The sequence below is a fragment of the Bos indicus x Bos taurus genome, chromosome 29, assembly GCF_003369695.1.
Source record: "Bos indicus x Bos taurus breed Angus x Brahman F1 hybrid chromosome 29, Bos_hybrid_MaternalHap_v2.0, whole genome shotgun sequence".
Taxonomy (NCBI): Eukaryota; Metazoa; Chordata; class Mammalia; order Artiodactyla; family Bovidae; genus Bos; species Bos indicus x Bos taurus.
In genome coordinates, this window is record NC_040104.1 from 4756189 (window position 1) to 4778926 (window position 22738).

A 22738-nucleotide genomic window follows, 5' to 3' on the forward strand; every position below is an offset into this window, starting at 1 on the left:
ATGCAAATCCATCTGTTGGTGTGTGCATGCATGTGTGTGTGTGTGAGATGACATGTGTGATTATATGAGGGTGTGATTACGTGTACATGTGTATGATTTTGTGTGTGCTCTGGGTGTGTGTGATCACGTGCCTGTGTGCATTGCACGTGTCGGGTCACACAGGTGTGTGTATGTATGGAGGGCTCAGGGCCACAGTCCTCTGCACCCAGGAGCCCCTTCAGATGGAAATACCGCTGGGTGACGACGGGTCACCAGCTGCACAGGCCAGGTGCACAGCTTGGCAGGACGCACACAGGGGAAGGAGCTGGACACTCAGAAAGGGGGCAGGTGTCCTCGGGTTCTTTTCTCCTGAGAAGTGCTCGGGAAAGCAGATGGGAGAGACCCACTCTGCCCCGTGCCGGGTCGGGGCTGAGGGGAAGTGGACACTCTGGACACTCCAAAAGGGGGCAGGTAGGTGTCCTTGGGTTCTTTTCTCCTGAGAAGTGCTCAGGAAAGCAGACAGGAGAGACACCCCCACCCAGTGCTGGGCGGGGGCTGGGCTTGCACACCCGGACTGCCCCCCTCCAAAGTTGGGGCTACTCCTGGCAGGAACGTTATGAGAAACCGGGGCTCAGAGACAGTCACAAGGCAGTCCACTCCTGCACTGGGGGTCCTTGGAGGCGGCACCAGTAGCCACCAGCAGCCTAGGCCGTTCGGAAACTCAGGATGCCTCGGGGCACACTGGCTCCCCACAAAGGCCAGGGACCCCGAAGAGCACGTGACCTCCCCCAGGTCCCACCGACACCCCCTTGCCGTCTGGGCTAGATGCCCTTACACTCCCAACCACCTCCAGCGTCACCCAGCCAAGACGCAAGGCTGGGGCGCATGTAGAGGGTCCCTGCCTGCCAGGCACGCGCACCCCCAGAGCGACCCCACAGGCGCCGGCGGTACCTGCATGCTGGGGATGATGCGCAGGAAGCGGAAGACGATGAGCACGTTCACGAGCCGCGTCATGTCCCACAGCGACAGCAGGCCCAGCGTCGCCGGCTTCCTGCAGACGCGGAGACGGGTGAGCCGGCAAAGGGACGCAGGGGACGCTCGGTCCAGAGACAGACGCAGAGCGGGCCACCGGGGTGCCAGGAAGCCGCCCCACAGGCGCCACCCACCGGAAAAACTCCGTCGAGACGGGAGGGCAGAGCCTGAGCCCGCGGCCCAGGGCGCTCACGGCAACACCTCCGAGGGCACAGCCCCCCTGTGGTGCGGGGCAACGTGACGGGAGAACCCTGGGGCTCCAGACGCCCAGCTCTGGCCCCAGCAGAGCTGGCAGAGACGTGGCCCCAGACCCGTCTCCTATCCTCGGACCTTGCCCCTGGCTGTGACCCCGTCGCCTGGGTGCCCCTCACGGGCCTTACTGTGCTCTCGTTTCTATTTAAATTTCACCCATTCTCACCTAGGACGCACCCCTCACCACCTCCCACCAGAAGCGCCCTGTGGGTTTTCAGTGCACTTAAGAAACATGGAGAGCTGGCCCCACAGCCGCCGGGCAGCCCCGAGGCTTCACTGCTCCCGCCTCCGTCCCCCTTGACAGACCCCTCCCGAGACCCCAAGGGGCAGGACTCATCCAGCCCACCCTCATCAGATGACTCGCAAGCGCACCACTAAGACGAAGGCAGCCCAGCCGAGGGACCAAGAGGCCCCCTGAGGGCGCGAGGTCAGCACGCGAGTTCACCAGGACAGCTGTGCTCTGGGCAGCGAGACCCCCAAGGCTGCCACACGCCACACCGCAAGGCACCCTGGGACCCCTGGCCAAACGTCCATACCTCCGTGTGGCCAGAACTGGGGGCAGCGTGAGTTCAGCGAGCCCTGAGCCACCCTGACGTCTACGGGGAGGTGAACTGACACCCAGGGTGGGAAGTGATGACGGGGGCCTCCCTGCTTCCGGCCCCCCGCACACCTGGGCCCCAGGTCCCATCGCACGGGCACCTCCAGAGCCTCCCACCCCAGCTCTGGGAACACAATCATCCTGAAGGCGGCCACAAGGCCTTTAAGGCAGAGTCCCCAAGAGCGGAGAAGGCACCTGACCCCACAGGCCGTGGCGGGGCAGGAGCTGTGGCCACTCGCCTGCGAGTCAGGCCTTCGGGCCTAGAGCGGCCTGCACCAGCGGCTAGAGGCCGGACACACACCCTTCCCCGGGGCGCTAGCCAGGCCTCCCCGGGTTCTCCGTGACACATACCAGCCCCGGTGTGGGAAGCCGTACTCAGCCAGAGTGGAGATCTCCAAAACCTTTAATCACAAAAGAGAAGAAGGCTCGCTGCGGCAGGCCCGCCGGCGGCTCTAACACGCGGGCCCCGAGGGGATCTGGGGAGAAACCACAGCCGGTCCTGCCCCTCAGCTGGTGCCACGTGGGGACGCCCCGCTGCTGAGGGTGCCCTGGCCTCAGGAGTTAGGCTGCACGTGCGGAGGGCAGGGCTGGGACGGGGCCTTGGAGTTCCGGGCTTGGGAGAAACTGCGGTCAAGGATGGACCGGAAGGCCCTCCTCTCAGCTGCCTCCCTGCTGCTGCCGGGGGCCCACAGCTCTGATCCGTCAAACACGAATACGTATCGCACTAATATTGCTGCTGTGACGTGCACACCAGGAGCGACCCCTCACTGCCCCAGGATCTGGGGAAACACTTCCCAAGACTCCCAGTGCCTGAGACCCTGCCCATCCTTCCGCACGCCGAGGCCCCACTGTCCTTGGTGGGGCTGTGCTGGCTGGCGGGGTCTGCAGGTTCCTTGCAGGCGTCCCTGGGGTGTCAGGAGAGGCAGCCTGCCCTCACCTTGCCCCAGCCCCGACGACCCACAGAGGCAGCGGAAATGAGCCTCCTGTAGCCCCATGCCAGGCAGCTGAACCTGGGGGAGCCAGCCCCTCTGTCACCAGAGGCGGGAGGCCCAGGCCCTGTGGCCCCCTGGGGTCCAGGGGCAGCTGAGAGACCCTGTGACAGGCTGAGTGCACACCGCCCGCCCGAGAGGCTGCGCCTGAGCCGTCTCAGACTTTACCAGCAGGACGATGGTGAGGAGCCCGTCGAACACATTGCTGGAGTAGGACAGGTAGCCCTGCAGGCCCAGAGAGAACACCTTGAGCAGCATCTCCAGCAAGTAGTACAGGATAAAGATGCAGTTGAGAATCTGAAAGGGAGAAGCACGCCCAGCGTTCAGTCCCGGTGCCACCAGTGGGTCCCACCCAGCTCCCCAATGTCCCCCACCCACAGTGGGGCCAATGAGATCCATGCGGTTCTGTCCACAGGGCCCCGTGAGTCCCGCCTGGCTCCCCGACCTCCCCCAACGTCCCCACCCACAGTGGGGCCAATGAGACCCTTGCGGCTCTGTCCACAGGGCCCCGTGGGTCCCACCCGGCTTCCCAACCTCCCCCAACGTCCCCACCCACAGTGGGGCCAATGAGATCCTTGCGGCTCTGTCCAGAGGGCCCCGTGGGTCCCGCCCAGCTCCCCGACCTCCCCCAACGTCCCCACCCACAGTGGGGCCAATGAGACCCTTGCGGCTCTGTCCACAGGGCCCCGTGGGTTCCACCCGGCTTCCCAACCTCCCCCAACGTCCCCACCCACAGTGGGGCCAATGAGATCCTTGCGGCTCTGTCCACAGGGTCCCGTGGGTCCTGCCCGGCTCCCCAACCTCCCCCAACGTCCCCACCCACAGTGGGGCCAATGAGATCCTTGCGGCTCTGTCCACAGGGTCCCGTGGGTCCTGCCCGGCTCCCTGACCTCCCCCAATGTCCCCCGCTCACTGTGGGGCCAATGAGATCCATGCGGCTCTGTCCACAGGGTCCCGTGGGTCCCGCCCAGCTCCCTGACCTCCCCCAATGTCCCCCGCCCACTGTGGGGCCAATGAGATCCATGCGGCTCTGTCCACAGGGTCCCGTGGGTCCCGCCCAGCTCCCTGACCTCCCCCAATGTCCCCCGCCCACTGTGGGGCCAATGAGATCCATGCGGCTCTGTCCACAGGGCCCCGTGGGTCCTGCCCTGCTGCACATGGTGAAATGCGTGGCGCACAGACACCCCCTCCCACGCTGCGGCCACGTGACCCTCCCCTCCCACTTCTTTGCTGCTCCTCACACCCTTCTAGGCGGCTCTTCCTGAGCCCCCTACCTCCAAACTCAGGCATCTCAGCACCCCCTTCTTGGTCCACATCCTCTCCTCGGGGGACCTGTACCCCAGGCACAGCTTCAACCATAAGTGGCACACCTGTAGCCCCCAATCCAGGCTCTCCAGCCATCAGACAGGCCCCAGAACCCACGCCCTACGTCTCCCTACTCCACAGACTCCGCGGTGAAGCACCAGGATGGCCCTGCCTCCCGGGGACCCGGGCCTGAGGTGGGGAGGCTGTGCCCTCTGCCCCCTCATGCCCTATCACCCTGGATGACAGCCTGTGGCTGCAGAGCTCACCCCCAGCACGAAGTCGTCGCGGTCCTTGGGCAGCACGTGTGCGTCCAACACCAGGAATACCTGCAGAGCCAAAGCGGTCGGCGGCTCAGCCCGGGGCCGGTGAGAGAGCCGGCGGGCAGCGACGCCAGGGCAGACCCGCACTCACGCAGATGGTCACGAGGTTTCCGAGGGCCATGAGGTTGCCCAGGTAGTCAAAGTAGTGGTGGCCGAAGAGGAACTGGGTGCTCCGCAGAAACGGAGACTGGTACTCGGGCCGCGGCGGGTGCTGGGGGGACACGCACACTCAGAAACACGATGGAGCCGGCCTCGGCCACGGGGGACCGAGATGCCCAACCCCCTCCTCCTGGGACTCAGTCGTCCCACCCTGCCTCCCAACCCAGACTCTCCAGCCTCAGGAACACCTCTCAAACGGTGTCAGTTTTATGCACAAAGATGATCGTCACAATCGTCTAACACCGAGAGGCATGGAAATAACCCAGAAGGGCACTGATGCTGCAAGCAGCCCGAGACGGACAAGCATTCAGTCGTCTTAAACATATGCCAAGTGTCACGTGAAAATATACATATAAATTAGTTGCTAATAACTGAAAACTTAGCACAGAATGGAGGTAACTCACACACCGTCACCAGGCTGGAGTGGAGCCTGATCAGAGGAGGGCAGCTGGGCAACAAATACACCATGAAGATGCCTGTGAGACCCTGCACTCCCATGCCACCCTGCTCCCCCCACCAGAGACGCACACCAACCTGCCCCCCTGCCCCCAGAGACCCACACCAACCTGCCTCCCCTCAGAGAGGCCCCCGCCTGTGCACCAGGACAGAGGTGCAGAGCGGTCACTGCAGCACGAGATGGACCATCCCACGGGGCGGCTACTCGCTGGCCGTGGCCACTTGATTCAAATTTAAATTTGATCAAACTGAACACTTGGCTCCTCTGTCACACTAACCACACCTCAAGTCAGGGAAAGACACCTGTGGAGCTCTGACCCAGCCCCACACTCAGACGCACGGTTCCCTGGTGACCTGCAGCACAGCCTGACCCCGTAAGAACGTCCTCCACGTGGGTACTGGTGCCCAGAGGCTGCCAGCCGGCCCCGGTGCCCAATTCCCTCTATATACCACATGCTCTGCTCATGGCCGGCGCCTGCTGCACCCTAGACGGTGGCATGCTGCTTGCCCAGTGACCGCAGACCGGCTCCAGCCCAGGTAAACCAGCAAACATCCCTGTCCCCCTGCGGTCTGGACCACAACTTCTCCAAAGGTGTCCAGACCCTGGCCTTGGGGAAGGGGTCCCCCCCAGGTCTGTTCTTCCCCAGGCATCTTCCTCCACCCTCGGGGACCACAGAGCTTCCCCATATGTTACAGTGACTCTCTTATCACAGTTAATACTTTTCGATGTTAAATTTCTACGTGATTTCTGTCTCCTGCCTGAACCCAGACTGATATATTGGCCAAAAGAGACTTCAGCATTATCCGTTATGTTAAATTATTACAAGAAGAATGAATTCATATATCACGTCATTATTAAGAAATAACAAACCTTGAAATGATTTCTGTGAAATGATTTCTTGGAAGGTGGACAGTTGGGTGGGTTTTTCTATTTCTTGCTACTATTCTTGGAAGGTGGACAGTTGGGTGGGTTTTTCTATTTCTTGCTACTATCTATAATGAATGCCTGCTATGTTTTTAACCTCAAAAGCATCTTATTAAAACAAAAACAGGGACTTCCCTGGTGGTCCAGTTGTTAGGACTCCAGGCTTCCACTGCAGGGGTCACGGGTTCAATCCCTGGTCAGGGAACTAAGATCCCACATGCCATGTGACGCAGCCAAAAAAAGTAAAAGAGAAACAGGCTTTCAGAAGCTGGCATGGTACCTCTTCTGCACCCAATTAGCATGAACTGACGAGCACTGGACCAAGGCCTGGGTGATGGACAGAAGGTGACCATACATGGGAGGACTGTCATGAAAGCTCATGATGTCCTGCTATCAGCCACCTAGAAAACGCCTCTCTTCAGAAGTGATTCCAAAATCACAGCCTGTCAGGGCACCTGGGACAAGCCCTCACATGCTAACAATCCTTGAGGCACCTGCCTGCCCGCTGGCAATCAGCACTGGGGAGGAAGGAGGATGTCATAAAACCACGACAAGGACATCACAGCCCCCCAAACTTCTAGGACCCAAACTCCAGCCTCAAATCATAGTTCTGGACTTTAGATCTAGGGCATATGGGAAGAGAGAGCATCTCATGAACCATAGTAGGAAAGGCGTGGCCAGAGGATGGGCGTGGCCAGCGGAGGGTGTGGCCAGAGAGGGTGTATTCCGTGGAGGGGCATGGCCAGCAGAGGGTGTGGTGAGAGGAGGGGTGTGACCAGTGGAGGGTGTGGTCCGTGGAGGGGCGTGGCCAGAGTGGGTGTGGTCAGATGAGGGGCGTGGCCACGGGAGGGTGTGGTCAGATGAGGGGCGTGGCCTGCACGTGCGACCAGTCAGCAGCCACCACCACAACCACGCACCTCCCTTTTGATATCAGATCCTGACTCAAGGCAAAGGGAGAGTTGGTCTTGGACTACCTGGACCCAGCAGCATCCTGCAGGCCGGTTGGCAAGTGCCCAGGGAGGGTCTGGCTGGCCCAGCGAACCCTGAGAAAGGAGCCCACCTTCCCAACATTTTCTCACCCAGGTCAGGCTGCACCCAGAAACGGGCTGGATCACAGCAAATCAAAACAACAACAGCTGCCAAGAGCTGCCTCCTGGGCCCAGCAAACCTCCGCAAACCTCCTGCCCCAGGACCATCATAGAAAGGTGCTTCCAGAATTACTATCCTTTGAAAACCATCGTCGTGGTTTCTATAAAACCCGCACCCGATGGCACGTACTCACTATTCCCTTCAGGTCACCTGGGCACAGACGGCGTCACGTATGTTAACATGCCACGTGTCCGCCGTCTGTCCCTGTAACCATCTCCCGTGCCCCACGGGTCCTGCAACGAGGACGCTGCTGACCACACAGGGGCCGAGGGTACAGCACCCATAGCTCCAGGCCAAACAGGACCTCCTCTGGGGAACCTGGAAAGGCTTCACGTCCTCAGGGAAAACCACCTCTGACTGGGGCCTGAGGCCTCGGAGGTTGACCACAGACCTGGAGAAGAAACTTGTGGGCTAAGGTGCATCCCCCAAAATTTATATTTTGAGAGCCTAACCCCAGGACCTCAAATGTGACTGTATTTGGAAACTGGGTCTTTCAAGAGGCAACTAAGTTAAAATAAGGTCACTGGGGTGGGTCCTAATCCCGTAGGACTGCTGACCTTATAAGAAGGGGAGATGAGGAGACAGACACACAACAGAGGGAAACCCACACGAAGACACAGCGAGCAGACGGCGTCCACACGCCGGCCCTGCCCGCGCCTCGGCCTCCGATTCCAGTCTCCATCCACACATCGGCCCTGCCCATGCCTCGGCCTCCAATTCCAGCTTCCGTCCACACGCTGCCCCTGCCCACACCTGGGCCTCCGATTCCAGCCTCCATCCACACACCGGCCCTGCCCACGCCTGGACCTCAGATTCCAGCCTCCAGACCTGGAGACAATAAGCCCTGGTATTTAAGTACCTCCAGAATTCGCACACACACGCACAGGCTGCGATACTTGCTACAGCAGCTGAGCTGACTGACTCAATGGTGACACTGAGCTGCGAGGAATCCAATCAACAGGAGACGACTGACTCCACCTCTTCAACCCCCATTCAAGCCCAGCTCAGCCCTGTCAAGGCCAGGTGGCTGGAGTGGCTGGAGCAGCAGCCCCCTGCACTGCCCCAAAGTCTGCCTGGGAACAGCAGGGCCGTCTCCCTGCACCTCCTCCCCTGCTGCCTCCCACACACCTGCCACATAAAATGCAGGCAGGCCAAGGTCTTAACACTGTGGACACAGTGTTAAGCTGGATCTTAAGCCCCCCTGCTAACTTTAAAAATCAGCGTAAGGACAACAGACAAAGGTTTTGGACAAACTCGGGAACCTCCCAGGTTAGGATGTGTGAGAAGAGAAGAAAAGTCTATCATGAAGAATGGAGAAAACTGGGAAGTTCCTCTGGGTCAGGACTACAGTCCCTGTGGTCTGGGAATTTCATAAGGTCACAAAATCTCCCCAGTTCCCAAGAACCACACCAGCTCTGCTCCCACGAACACCCTAGGGGCCAAAATCCCTGGGAAGGTGAGTCCCAGCGTCGGTCACTAAAAGTGACTCAGGCAATCAACGCCAAGAGACACCAAGGACTTCCCTGCTAACCTCAGGTGCCCCTGGCCCGGCCACAGTTACCTCTTTAATCACCCTCTTATCAAACTCGTAGAAGAGTTTCTGAAACTCGTCAGTTGACAGCAGGCCATCACCACGGGAATGCAGCTTCTGCAAAGCAGGAATGCACGGGGGTACTGGGCAGCCAGCCCAAGGGCAGGAAGGGCGCCGCCCCCAGGCCCACCAGGACCAGGCCAGCCGGGCCGATCTGAAATGACACCCGCGTGACCTAGGGAGCCCAGAGGCACAGGCGGGGTAGGGGGGAGGGGGGACCAGTACCTCTGCGATGGCCTGTTTGTGGTCACTGTCCAGCTGGACTTTCTGGAGCACTTGCAAGAAATCCTCAGGCTTCACCCCAAGTCTGTGGGGAAGATGCCCTCAGTGAGCCCAGCCAACTCAGCACCCTTAGGCGCCCTGACCGCTGGCCCAAGCAGCCTGGGCAGTGACAAGTTCTCCAGGAAGGAGTGCTTGACGGTCTTCCTGTCTCCAAAATCCTGAGACCCCGTGGTCCTGCCTTAGAGAGGAGCAGCTGAGGATGCTAGAGCGTGCGACCCACAGGCCCCGGGGCCAGTGAGCGGTGGGGACCAGAGCAGCTCTGTGACACTGCCTCCAAGCTGTCACAGAGTGGGGGGCAGAGTGGACGTGCATCCCAGGCCTTTCTCGTCCTGGACCCCAAGTCACAGCTCGGGTGTGGGAAGGGCGCCAGGGGGACAGGCCAGAGTGCACGGCCCCCCTCAGACTGGGATCTCGAGCAGGTCACGAGGACACGAGTTAACTCGGACACCAGGACCATGAAACCCACCCAGGGATGCTTGACTCCAAAGGAGCCTTGCAACCCACTGCCAGCAGGGATCTTGGGAAACATCCCCCCATGAACAGCCCTCCCAGAGCAGCCTCGGGGGAGAGGCGGGAGCCCCTGCTCTCACCGCTTGGGGTGGGCTTCTCCCTCTGCAGTCACGGACGAGAGGACCTCATAGGCAGCCCGGGTCCCCAACCGTCTCCGCAACAGTGAGGTCTGGAGAGACATCTGAAAAGGGGATGGGGCTGAGGGGCTTGACCCAGCCCTGTCCATGGCCATCCTGCCCCTCGCCCCAGACAGCCCCGGCTCACTCGCAGCCCAGGGAGCAGCCCCTCGCCCTGTGGGCATCGGGGGGCAGTCAGAGACAACAGGGCCAGGCCTTGCTGGCAGCCACCACTGTGCAATTCACTAAGGCATGCATCCCTTCTCAGCGGGCTTGGGGTCCTTGGCCCACCTACATGGGGGGTGGGGGGTGTGGTCACTGCCCCGGGAGCTTCAGTCTCCTTGCGGTTCCCCCTAGAGGAGGTGGGGCAGAGAAGGGGCCAGTGGTGGCTGTGGGGCCAGCACCCCTGGGGAGCAGAGAGGGAGGTCACCCACGGCAGGGAGGCAGAGGCCGTGCCGAGACCACCACAGGCCCGCCCTCCCACCCACGTCCACACCTACACAGCCCCGGGGCCACCCTGCCGGCCAGCTCCCTGCCAGGCCTCCAGGGGCAGCTCCAGGCACAGCTGGCCAGGGGGGCAGCTCCGCTCACCATCAGGTAGCCCCGGAACTGGTTGTAGATGATGGCCGTCATCAGGTTCATCAGAAACAAGCTCCCTTGGGAGAGAAAAGGCCACGGTCAGCAGAGATCACACGGTCAGCGAGGACCATGTGGGCAGGGTCTGGAGGAGCGGCAGCATCGGGGGGCCAGCCCGTCAGCAGCAAGCCAGCTAAGTGAGCAGGGCAGGGACCCGAGGCCCTCGTGTACGGACGGGGGTGGCACCTGGCCTGCCCGGCAGGCACTGAGGCACTGGCGGTCACACAGAGTGAAAACTACACAGGTCACGTGGAGGGGAGGCCACCGGGCTGGGGACACACCCAGAACCTTGCCCCCAGTGACCCCTGCAGACCCGCCCCGACTCACCGATCAGGGTGAAGGCTATGAAGAAGATGGCGTAGGCTCGGTTCCTGGAATACACAGGAATCATCACTGAAAGAAATCAGAGACAATGAAACACTCGTAATCCCAACGTCCAGCTGATCCCTTTCGTCGTCTTATACCAGGGTCTCTTCAACAGAAAGGAGGGCCCTGTGTTGGTGGACCTGGAGGGCCTTCTTGCCCAAACTCTGCCCCTCACACCTCCGCTTGCACACGAGCTTCGGAGGCTGCTCATCCTGTACACATCCCTGTGAGCACTCCCTGCAGACAAGGCCCAGCCCTCCCTCAGTGACTGGAGGACTCGCAGGACATGTGGGGCAGTGCTCAGGGTCCCGGGCACAGCTCTCACCAGGTATGGAAGCCAGTGGCTGACCTCTTGGGAGGGTCTCTATGGTTGGTGACCACCCCCAGCCCAAGATGAAAGGCCCCAGCCAGGCTGGCCAGGCCACAGCTGAGCCCAAGGACCACAACACCCTCACCTCCTGGCCACACACCCGGCCTGAGCAGACAGAGGCCCCATCAACAACCCTGACACAGTCCATGTCACAACCACCAGAGACCCCGGGGCCTCACACGTGGTGGGGCTGAGCCTCAAAGAGGAGGCGGCCACCCGGGGCCCGCTGAGCCCAGGTCGGTCCATCACCACAAAGAAGAGTGTCCACCTCCAGCTTCTCAGGACTCAGAAAATGAGCGGAAGAGGAAAAGGAACAGAAACAGAAAACTAGAAAGAAAGGGGAAGAAGAGGGTGGAGAGCAGGAGGGAGAAGGACACTCGGAAAAGGGGGAAAAGAAAACCAGCAAAGAGGCGGCTGGGGCTCCACCTTTTTTTTTTTTTCCAAAATTCAACACTCGTTTACGGTAAAACAAACAAAAAAAAGCCTCTCAAAACAAAGGGGCTCCACCTTTAATCCCCAGCTCTCGACAAAGAGGCTTCGGGGCCCCCACGCCCAGTGCCAGGCTCAGCTCTAGCCCCATGCCCCCGCCCACCCCCGCGTCCCGCCCTGCGCCCAGCCCCCGCACCATCAGGATTGTTGGCAGTGGTCAGCAGCACCAGGAGGGTGGTCAGTGCCTCAGGCAGGTTGAAGAAGTAGGTCAGCCGCTCCCGGTCCTGCCCAGCGTCCTGCGGAAGCAGACACAGCAGCACTGAGGAGTCACCGGGCCTCGGGCCACAAAGCCCAGGCCCCAGACCCAGCAAGCCCAGCCCTCCCACTACGGCTGCGCAGCCTCAGAGCCCATCTCTCCATCTCCTCCCAGTGGGCTCCAAGCCCCAGGCTGGGCAGACTGCACTCAGGACCTCTGGGCCCGAGAGCCAGTGTCCAGGGACGCCCCACACGGACACCGGCCACTGGGGCAGGCCTGCTTGGAGCCACAGTGAACAGCTCTCACCAGCCTGGCGGGCAGCATCACTGCCTGGGCAGAGAGGGCCCAGCGGGGGCCGGCCCGCCCGCTCCCAGCCAGACTTCACGGGCTGTGCGTGTGCCCTGGATACAGTGTGGGTGGGAGGTACTCGCCCAGGCACAGAAAACCACCTCATCACTCAGGGAGCCTCGCAAGGCCACTCTCCTAGCTGCCACCTGAGGGCCAGCCCTCCATGGACACCTCGGGACCCTCCATGTTCCCAGGTCAGAGGCCGTCCCCTCCCCGACTCCCGGGGGGGCACCCTCGCCCACCCCACCCATCCTGTGCTCCGTAAACAGCAGTGACACTGGACAGACACGGGGGTCCTGAGATACTGGGACTGGTCCCACCTCCCAGCCGGGCTGCCCCTGCCACCCAGACTCACACACACACAGAGACACACCCACGCATGCACACACAGAGACAGAAACACACACACAGCACACACAGTTACACACACAGACACCCCATGCGTGTACACACAGAGACAGAAACACACACACACAGACACCCCCATGCATGCACACAGAGACACACCCATGCATGTACACACAGAGACAGAAACACATACACAGCACACACAGTTACACACACACAGAGATACCCCCATGCATGTACACACAGAGATAGACACACACACAGCACACACACAGAGTCACATAGACCCACACACACAGACACCCCCATGCATGCAGAGATAGAAACACACACCACACAGTTACACACACACACAGAGACACACCCATGCATGTACACACAGAGACAGAAACACATACACAGCACACACAGACACCCCCATGCATGTACACACAGAGACAGAAACACATACACAGCACACACAGTTACACACACACAGAGATACCCCCATGCATGTACACACAGAGATAGACACACACACAGCACACACACAGAGTCACATAGACCCACACACACAGACACCCCCATGCATGCAGAGATAGAAACACACACCACACAGTTACACACACACACAGAGACACACCCATGCATGTACACACAGAGACAGAAACACATACACAGCACACACAGACACCCCCATGCATGTACACACAGAGATAGAAACACACACACACAGACACCCCCATGCATGCACACAGAGATAGAAACACACACAGAGACACACCCATGCATGTACACACAGAGACAGAAACACATACACAGCACACACAGTTACACACACACAGACACCCCCATGCATGCACACACAGAGACAGAAACACACACACAGACATACACAGTTACACACACACACACGACATCCCCTTGTGTGTACACGCAGAGACAGAAACACACAGCACACACAGTCACATAGACACACACACAGACACCCCCATGCGTGTACACACAAAGACAGAAACACACACACAACATGCTCACAGAGTTACACAGACAACACCTCCACACAGCAAGAAGCCAGGGGCTGGGAAGCAGTGAGGGGCAAAGAGGGGAGGGGTCCAGGCAGGAAGGGGTCTCCTCTGGAGAAACAGGCAGGGGCTGAGAGGGGCTGCCCTGACGGCCGGTCTGAGAGGCCTCCATCTAAGAGGGGTGCAGAGAAGGAGGGCCAGTGAACGGCCGGTGGACCGACGGGGGCGGCACTGTGGGGCACCTGCGGGCTGCTGCCTGGCGGAGCAGAGCAGAGAGCGCCGTACCTTCTCACCGGTGAAGAGCAGCATCCCAAACACAGTGAAGAGACACAGGTGCACGGCCAGCAGCAGCCCGACGCTGGGGGGAGCGGAAGCGGCACTCAGCGCCGGGCGGACGCAGTCCCGGCTCCACTAACCCGGCCCAGCAGGGAGCTCCCTGCCCCAAGCCAGCCCTGCTCAGCCGCTCAGTGCACTCTGGCAGAAGTGCAACCCTAGCAAACCTGTCCCAGGAGAGACAGTTCCAAGGACCCCCGGGACTCGCAGAGGAGAAAGACCACTGCCATCAACCTGGGCCAGCGGTGAGGGGTCAGCCACGTGAGTCATGGGGGTGGGGGTGCGGGGAGAGGGTGGGGGGCCAGGGACGGAGAGAAGTGAGTGGTCACAGCCAAGGCAGGAAGCGTATGCAGGATGGAGCAGGGCACAGGGGTCAAGGCAAGGCTGTTAAGAGGGCTGCCTTAGGTGCAAGACAGAGACCCCCAAATGCCTGCCTGCCCACAAGCCCCCCTGGCCAGAGGAAGGGAGCCCCACGCCCCCAGCAGGGAGCAGAAACCCCACCCCGCCCTGCCAGCCCACTTGACCCAGCGCCCACCTGACCCCAGCACCCACCTGACCCCAGCACCCACCTGTTTCAGCGCCCACCTGACCCCAGCGCCCACCTGACCCCAGCACCCACCTGTTTCAGCGCCCACCTGACCCCAGCGCCCACCTGACCCCAGGGCCCACCTGTCCCAGGGCCCACCTGACTCCAGCACCCAGCTGACCCCAGGGCCCACCTGACCCCACGCCCACCTGTCCCAGGGCCCACCTGGCCCCCATGCCCACCTGACCCAGCGCCCATCTGTCCTCAGCGTTCACCTGACTCAGCGCTCACCTGACCCAGCGCTCACCTGACCCCACGGCCCACCTGACCCCAGCGCCCAACTGGCCCAGTGCCCACCTGGCCCCGGTGCCCACCTGTCCCAGCGCCCGTCTGTCCCCAGCATCTACCTGACCCAGCGCCCACCTGACCCCAGCGCCCACCTGACCCAGCGCCCACCTGGCCCCCGTGCCCACCTGACCCAGCGCCCATCAACCCCAGTGCCCACCTGGCCCAGCGCCCACCTGGCCCAGCGCCCACCTGACCCCAGCGCCCACCTGGCCCAGCGCCCACCTGACCCCACGGCCCACCTGACCCCAGCGCCCACCTGGCCCAGCTCCCACCTGACCCCACAGCCCACCTGGCCCAGCGCCCACCTGGCCATCTCCGGCAGCGAGCGCCTGATGCACTTGAGTGTCTTCTTCATCATGGAGGAATTCTGCATGAGGAAGAAGGGGCGCAGCAGCCGGCGCACTCGCAGGGGCTGTAAGAGACCCACACAGGGACCCTGAGCGCGGCCCCCAGGATGGGGCCAGAGACCCAACGCCTGGTGAGGACGGCCATGGCCCTGGCTGTCCCCAGGCTGCCCACTTGGCCGACCTTGACTTCCACGTCCCTCCGAGCCCAGGTCGAACCCAGGGCCCCCAGGCCCCCAGACGTGCCAGCATCAGGCCGGTGGGTGGCCAGCCTGTCTCCCCAGCCCCCTACCCCGCTCTCACAGAGGGCAGGCGCCCCTGGACCTGTCTGGGAAGCCACTGTCCTGCCCTCCGGGGGCTGTCCCAGGCCTCCTCAATCTGTGGCCCCCAGCCCCTCATATGCTCTGGGTCACAGCCTCCCACACAGACCAGACCGGCAGAAACAGCAAGAACCCCACAACGCCACGCTCACACATGCACACACACACCCACACCTCCACACTCACACATACACTCACACCTCCACGCTCACACACACACCCCCACACCTCCACGCTCACACACACCCACACCTCCACGCTCACACACACCCACACCTCCACGCTCACACATACACCCACACCTCCACGCTCACAAACACACCCACACCTCCATGCTCATACAAGCGTACACACACACCTCCATGCTCACACACACACCCTACACCTCCATGCTCACACAAGCACACACACACACCCACACCTCCACGCTCACATACACACCCGCACCTCCATGCTCACACAAGCACACACACACCCACATCTCCACGCTCACACACACACACCCACACCTCCACGCTCACACACACTCTGGACTCCACGCTCACACAAGCACACACACACCCTTACCTCCACACTCACACACACACACACACACTATACCTCCATGCTCACACACACCCCTCCACACTCACACAAGTGCACACACACACACCTCCACGCTCACACACACACACACACTATACCTCCATGCTCACACACACCCCTCCACACTCACACACGTGCACACACACACACCTCCACGCTCACACACACATACCTCTATGCTCACACACACACTCTGGACCTCCATGCTCACACAAGCACACACACACACCCTATACCTCCACGCTCACAGACACACACATCTGTACCTCCATGCTCAGACACACACTCTGGACCTCCATGCTCACACACACACATCCTATACCTCCATGCTCACGCTCACACACACACACACACACCCACACCTCCATGCTCACACACACACTCTGGACCTCCATGCTCACACACACACACCTTCACACTCACACACACACACACCTGCACCTCCACATTCACACACACACCACCCCCACCCCTCCACGTGCTCTCACACACCCACGCCTCCATGCTCACACACACACACACACACACACACACACACACACACACATCAACACACCCCTTCCTCTCCCCCTCCTGTCACACCCGAGGGCCCTCCTCCCTGTGCTTAGGACCCTGGCCCCTCAGAGGCCCCCCAGGGCTCTTACCCCGTCCCCACATGCACACACACACCACGTGCTTCAATACCTTCCACTCACAACCAAAACGCCGCACTCCCCTTCGCTCATCTGTTCCTTGTCCCTGTTCCAGACGATCCACCCACCTGCCCGAGATGCTGGACCGGCCCACGGTGACCGCCAAGTCTCTGAGCCCAAGATCACCTCCTGTCTCCCAGCCTGGCCGGCAGGCGCCCCCCCACCTGACACCTGGGTCACCCACTCTGTGCCCGACCACGTGCGGACCCCGAGTCCCTCCTCCCCTCTCGCTGGCCTCACGGCCAGGGAACTGGTCTGTCCTTACAGTATTGAGGGCCCCTCCACATTCAATCTACAACTCAAACTGTCAACTCCAGACATTTTCCAGCGGGCATCTTCTTGTCTCACAAACACAAGGCTGATGGCCTCCCCTCCCTGCCCAAGCCCTCCACGACCACCTGCAAGCCCAGGGCACCCTCCCCTCACCTCCAGCCGGCAGCCGCACTGGGCACCCTCACCCCCACCCCTGCTCAGCTGGCCGCCTGCCCCCTGCAGCCTGGGAGGACGGGGATGGGGGTCATGCCCGGGGCCAACAGTATGGACCTCCCCACCCTGGCCTCTGGCACAGCCCAGTGCCGGCCCCACTGTGGCCCCCAGGGGGACTTGCCAGCCCCTCCCCAAGCAAGTCATCTGTCCTCAGCAGACGGGCGGGTGGGTGTGGACTCTGCCCCCCGCCCCCCCTACCTCTCCCAGGACCACCCCCAAGGAGGGTGTTTCTGAACCACAGCTGTCCGTGAAAAGGACTGGCCGCCGGTAGGCAGGGCGCAGAGCTCTAGTTACCATGGCGGGCTTGGGGAGCTGCCACCAAAGACGGACAGGGAGGTCTGTGTGGGCTCCCGAGGGACGTCCAGGACAAACAACTGTCACAAAACTCCAGGAATAAAGAGGCAGGACCACCATGGACTTGAGCCCCTCAGGAGTGAAGGTCTCTGTGTACAGAGACCCAGGGATGTGGGGCTGGGGCAGGGAGACTGCAAGTGTGAGTTCGGGTCCCCAGCCTCTCAGCACACAAGCCACGCATCCTCCCTGCTGGTTACACGGCCCTCGTGCCTCTCTCTTCCCTAATTTCACGGAGGACCCTCACCCAGGATGTTCGGTGACACTTGATGGACACAGTGACCATCGCTCAGAAACGGAGCCGGCGGTGGCTGGGCTGGCCTCTGCCTCGTCTGGGGAGGAGGCGAGCCTTCTCCTTGGTGGGGATGGGGTGGCAGCTCCTCAGGGAGGAGGGTCCTCGTGCAGGGATGTGGAGGAGGCACGGGGGTGGGGGGGAGGCTGCAGGGGGCACCACCCCTCACCCCCGCAGCCCTGCTGTGAGCTGACACAGCTCACACAGGGCACCACCCCGACACCCCTGACACCTGCATCGGCTGCCCCACTGGGCGGGAGGGCAGCAGGAGGGGGCAGGGGGTGCCCGCTGGCCTCTGTCCATGTGCTGTTCCCGCTGGCAGCACCCGGGATGTGCCCCCTCCCCAGCATCCAGCACCCCCAGAACTAAGCCACCGCCGCACCTCTTGGAAGCAGAGGGCCAGAGCCCCTCCCCTGAGTTCCACAGCCCCAGTCTCTCCTCTACTCCCCCAGCCCCAGGGCAGGGGCTTTCCCCTCTCACTTTCTTACTCAAGCCCTGTCTGAGCCCCTATGGTAAATTCTCTCGAAAGCACCTGACAGGGCTTCTGTGTCCCCAACCGGCCCTCAGGGCTACAGACGCCCCCAAACCCACACCTGCAAGCTTGGATCTATCGAATCACAGGGCGGTGCCTCTGGGTGTTCTGGGCAGGCAGTGCGCCTGGGGGTGGGATTGCAGATGGCAGGCAGGACCAGACCCTGGAACTCGCCCCCAGGGCCTCGCGCCTTCCCTGGGACTGAAGGTGGGGACAAGGCTCCGGCTTGTGGGTGACTGAGCAGGATGGCGCAGAGCTGGGCCAGAGGGACACTGGGCCCCAGGGCTCTCCCCCACACCCCACACCGTTCATCTGCGCCCCCACCCCCAAAAACTCCCTGCTGTCCTCGAAGCGCCTGGCCACCCCCTCTGCAGAGCCCCAGGGCTCTCCCCCACACCCCACACCATTCATCTGCGCCCCCACCCCCCTCTAGAGCTCCCCCTCCCCCTCGGAGCCGCCTGACCACCCACCTCCTGGCAGACGAGACTCAGTGACACGGTCCAGTCCAGGAGAGACGCAAGCAGCACCACAAGGTAGGCCAGCAGCCAGGGGTTCCTCCGGAACTGGGCCCACCCGATCAGGTAGCTCTGCAAGACAGATGGCGGCTGAGCGGGCGCAGCCAGTGCGAGGCCTGCACCATGTGGACGCTGGGGCGCTGGGCGGCCCCAGGGAGCCGCGTGGTCCCCGCGTGACTCGGAGCAGGAACTGGGCGCCGGGCGGGCAGGAGGCCACGCGCCTCACCCAGCCTGCTCGTGACCACGGGCGCGGCACTGACCCGCTCCAGCCTGTCCTCACAGCCGTCCTGCCTGTCTGGTCACCACCGCGGCTTGTGCATGGGGACAGTTCCGGAAAAACCAGGAACCAGTGCAGTGGCCCAGGGGCCAGCCTTGGGAGGGTGGGTTTGTCATCTGGGTGGCCGGCACCTAACTTTCTATCACTGACGCCCCCCAGAGGTCACTATTTGCAGATAAAACCCACGCTCTCTCCCACCTTCCGAGACTTCCCCAACGGACCGGCCATTCAAAAAAGGCCAATGAAAACTCACCACTTTCAGTTCCAGGTTAAAACCCCCAGACCTCCTAACCACATCATAGGCTAAAAAAGGAGAAATAAGACATTGCCTGGGGCCCTTGGTCACACACGCACTGAGGCTCACCCATGCCCCTCGGGGTCAGACCACAGAGGCTGAACTGCCCCCTGAAGGGACGCAGGCAGGGTGCAGCTGGCTCAGCCCTGGACGTGCCCGTGAGGCTGACGCAGTGGCGTCACGGCTGTTTATCAGAAGTGGTGGGAGACCTGGCCAGCAGCGGGGTCTCACTGGCGGGTCCCTGTGGCTCTGACGCCCTGACACAGCCCAGCTCGTGCCCCGCCCTGGCTTCTGGAAGGATCCGGGTCACCGAAGCCAGGCTGGCACACTGGCAGGGCATCTGTCCCGCCCCCAACACCAGCCCCGCCCCTCACCGGCCCCTCCCCTTGGGCTTCTCCCCGGACAGCGGGGCAGTGAGGCTGTGAAGAGACCCCTCCAGGGCCCACTTGATCAGCAGGGGTCTCTCCCCAGGGCAACACTGTGGACCCTCAGCCGTGCCCTCCCCGGGTCCCGTGAGGCTGCGCACCCCCATGGCTCGGCCGACCCCCATCAATGGTCTTGGAGGGGGAGGGCCGTCCAAGAGGCAGGTCTGTGCCCTGCGGGTCAAAGTGCACGGTTGGGACAGGCGGCTGGCTCCAGGAGGGGGAAGGATGAACCCGGGAAGCCGTGGCCAGGCGGGAGGGCAAGGTGGACGAGCTGGCCCCTCACCTTCACGGAGACGTCGGCTACAAAGACCAGCAGGCAGAGCGCCTCGACGCCCTCAGTCAGGCCGCAGGGCGGCTCCCAGGGGGCCGGGCGGTAGCGCACGTCCGAGGTGCGCGTGAGCGAGGAAGGGGTCTCGACGAAGGCCAAAGCCAGGATCAAGAAAATGGTGAAGCTCAGAATCCTGGAAAAGGAACCGAAACTGGTCAGAAGGCACGAACCAGCCACGCTCGGGGCCCAGAGAGCAGCCCAGCAGGCGGGATGCCTGGAAAGCGGCAGGGAAGAGACTCCACGGGTCCAAAGGCCGGGGCCCACACTTCCTGCTCCGGGGCCACCCGCGTGTGGTCAGACCACACACACCGGGTCCAAATTCAGGTGCCACAGCTGGCCGGAAGATTCTGGAAAGGAGCCCTCACCACAGAGGGGCCCTTTCTGCCTCTGCTCCAGTAAGAAGGGAAGACAGCGGCTCCTCGTCCACCCCAGGGAGGGGAGCCTGCCTGCCCCCCGAAAGCCCCCCAGGCCCGGCCGCAGGAGCCCCGTGGGGCGCGTGCCCGCTCACCACTGGCTGCTGCTGGAGTAGTACCACCTGTAGAGCCACAGAGACCGGGCGTCCATGCGGTGGTTGATGGAGCGATACTGGAAGTGGAGGTCACACGGGGCGGTGAGGGTCCCCTCGGTGCCACACCGCACAGCCAGCCCATGCAGGGCAGCCCCTCACCCCACCACACGTCCACGGCAGGGACACAGCCCGGCGATCACAGAGTCCACTCCACAGGGACTGGGGGCTCGTGGCCACCCAGCAGGGTCAGACCCTCCCAAGCTGCAAGGTTTCCTGGCAGAGGGAGAACGCCCAAGGGCCGGACTCCGGGGCCAGCCAGTGGACGGACCCCGGCCTGCTGGATGCACAGCTGTGCACACAGCTGTGTCTGCCCGTGAGGCTCTCCTCACTTCTGTGCAAGGCCGACCCCGCCCCGCCTCAGCTGGGTCACCCTCCAGGATGCCGCCAGCCTCATCCCCAGCTGGCTCCCACAGTCTATCTCCCTGATTAACCCGGGGTGTCGTCTGCAGGCAAAGGAAGGTCATGCCACCTCTGGGTATCTTTCAAAGAACCCAGAGCAGTACGGCACACGACAGGCCTGGGCAGATGGTGAATCGGCAAAATGAGTGACCAGGGACCCAGAAGGGCACCTGGCGCACGTCTCCTAAGGAGGGCTGGAGGGGACCAAGCCCTAAATCCCGGTCAGCACGGGGGCGACGACTGTATGGCCCAGCAACCACAGCTTGGCCCCAGGATGGCAGGGGTGAAGGGGCCAGCGGAGCAGCGCCTGCCCAGCCCCCACAAGCCCCAGGGCAAGCGCCCGCCCAGCCCCCACAAGCCCCAGGGCAAGCGCCCGCCCACCCACCTGGATGGCGTCTTCGATGAGGACCACAGCCTGGTCCAAGCACAGATCCCGCCTGGCCGCGGCGCCTGTGGGCAGAGGGGACACGGCGGGTGAGGAGTGGGATCGGGAGATGCTCGCCCAGCCCAGGACTCCTGGGGAGAGCAAGGCGAGGACCTAGCTGCAACCTTTCAGAGGCTCTGGAATGAGATGCCTGCGCCCTGGGCGGGGCAGGGTCTGAACGACAGGCTCCGGGCCCAGGACAGGAGTGGCCCCCACAGTGCCCATCTCCCCGTCCAATGGGGGTGTTAACATCCGCCCAGCTGGGCCCCCAAGGCGAGTGCAGGACCCCCAGGGCCAGCCTGGCGCATGCACTGTGTTCATGGTCCCCCTCCCCACGCCGTCCCACCGCGGGCCTCCGGGCGGCCTTTGTCAGGACACCGCGGCCCAGCTGCCTTGACTGCGAGATGGGGTGGTGCTCCCAGCCAGCCGCCTGCCAAACAAGGGCACCGGTCTCACACTGCCACTTCAGCGTCACGTCTAGAAGCCCGAGGTGCTGCGTGACCCTCCACCAGATACGGAGACCTAAGAAGGGCCTTCTGGGGTCATCGTGTCCCCCTAATTCCCCCCCACCCCAGCTCGTGTCATGAGCCCACAGGGCCAGGTGGCCACAGCCAAGTCACCCCAAGGGCAGGAGCCGAGGGAGCCTTTGCCAACCGGACAGGGGCCATCAGGGGCCAGGGAGGACCGACTACGAGGGGCCTTTGGGCAGGACAAGTCGAGGGCTCCAACCTCAGCCCGGTACCCCAGTCCCCCCATCAGGGAGCTTCGGGCTGCGCACCTGGTCGGTGCCCTTGGCCGGGCGTGCTGCCTGCCGCCTGGTGAGCAGGGGCGCCGCTCCGACTCTGCACCGGACCACTCCCTGACACAGGGGTGTGAGAAAGGCATGAGGAGCTGCAGCCCAGGGAGGCAGGGAACCCCTCAGAGAGGCCGCGGGGGGCGGGCGGGGCGCAGCCCAGGTACCCAGGACACAGAGCCGGCACACAGCCCCCAGCGGCTCGCAGGGCTTTGAGACGAGCTGAACTAACCAGTCACCATTCCTGTTGAAGACTACTCTCACGTCTGGTCCCTGGAGGTCAGCAGCTGCCAAAACCACCCTTCATGGGTACCGAGAGAAGACAGAGAAGCAGAGAGATGCCCAAGAAAGGGGATGCTGGACACCTGGGCAGAGCTCCAGACCACTGCCAACTCTTGTCTGCCGTCCCCAGGTAGGCTGTGTCACTGTCCTCCGAGCCCGTGCAGCGGGGGTCCAGGAACCAATGGGGGACATGGGGGACCATG

At 62.5% G+C, this 22738-nt stretch overlaps 1 protein-coding gene across 3 annotated transcripts in view; it reads right to left on the reverse strand.

The window, feature by feature from the left end:
- TPCN2 (two pore segment channel 2) overlaps window positions 1-22738 on the reverse strand; it is a 31657-nt gene that overhangs the window by 5619 nt on the left and 3300 nt on the right. For all 3 annotated transcript variants that reach the window (XM_027531717.1, XM_027531718.1, XM_027531719.1), the window contains exons 2-18: window positions 21422-21486; window positions 20578-20654; window positions 20025-20202; window positions 18700-18816; window positions 14933-15039; window positions 13706-13778; window positions 11661-11760; window positions 10627-10692; window positions 10255-10319; window positions 9628-9728; window positions 8981-9062; window positions 8726-8812; window positions 4567-4686; window positions 4422-4481; window positions 3019-3147; window positions 2213-2262; window positions 931-1030 (exon numbers count right to left, since the gene is read on the reverse strand). In XM_027531717.1, coding sequence (XP_027387518.1) covers window positions 931-1030; window positions 2213-2262; window positions 3019-3147; window positions 4422-4481; window positions 4567-4686; window positions 8726-8812; window positions 8981-9062; window positions 9628-9728; window positions 10255-10319; window positions 10627-10692; window positions 11661-11760; window positions 13706-13778; window positions 14933-15039; window positions 18700-18816; window positions 20025-20202; window positions 20578-20654; window positions 21422-21486 — 1577 coding nt within the window. The remainder of the gene's footprint in view (window positions 1-930; window positions 1031-2212; window positions 2263-3018; window positions 3148-4421; window positions 4482-4566; window positions 4687-8725; window positions 8813-8980; window positions 9063-9627; window positions 9729-10254; window positions 10320-10626; window positions 10693-11660; window positions 11761-13705; window positions 13779-14932; window positions 15040-18699; window positions 18817-20024; window positions 20203-20577; window positions 20655-21421; window positions 21487-22738) is intronic.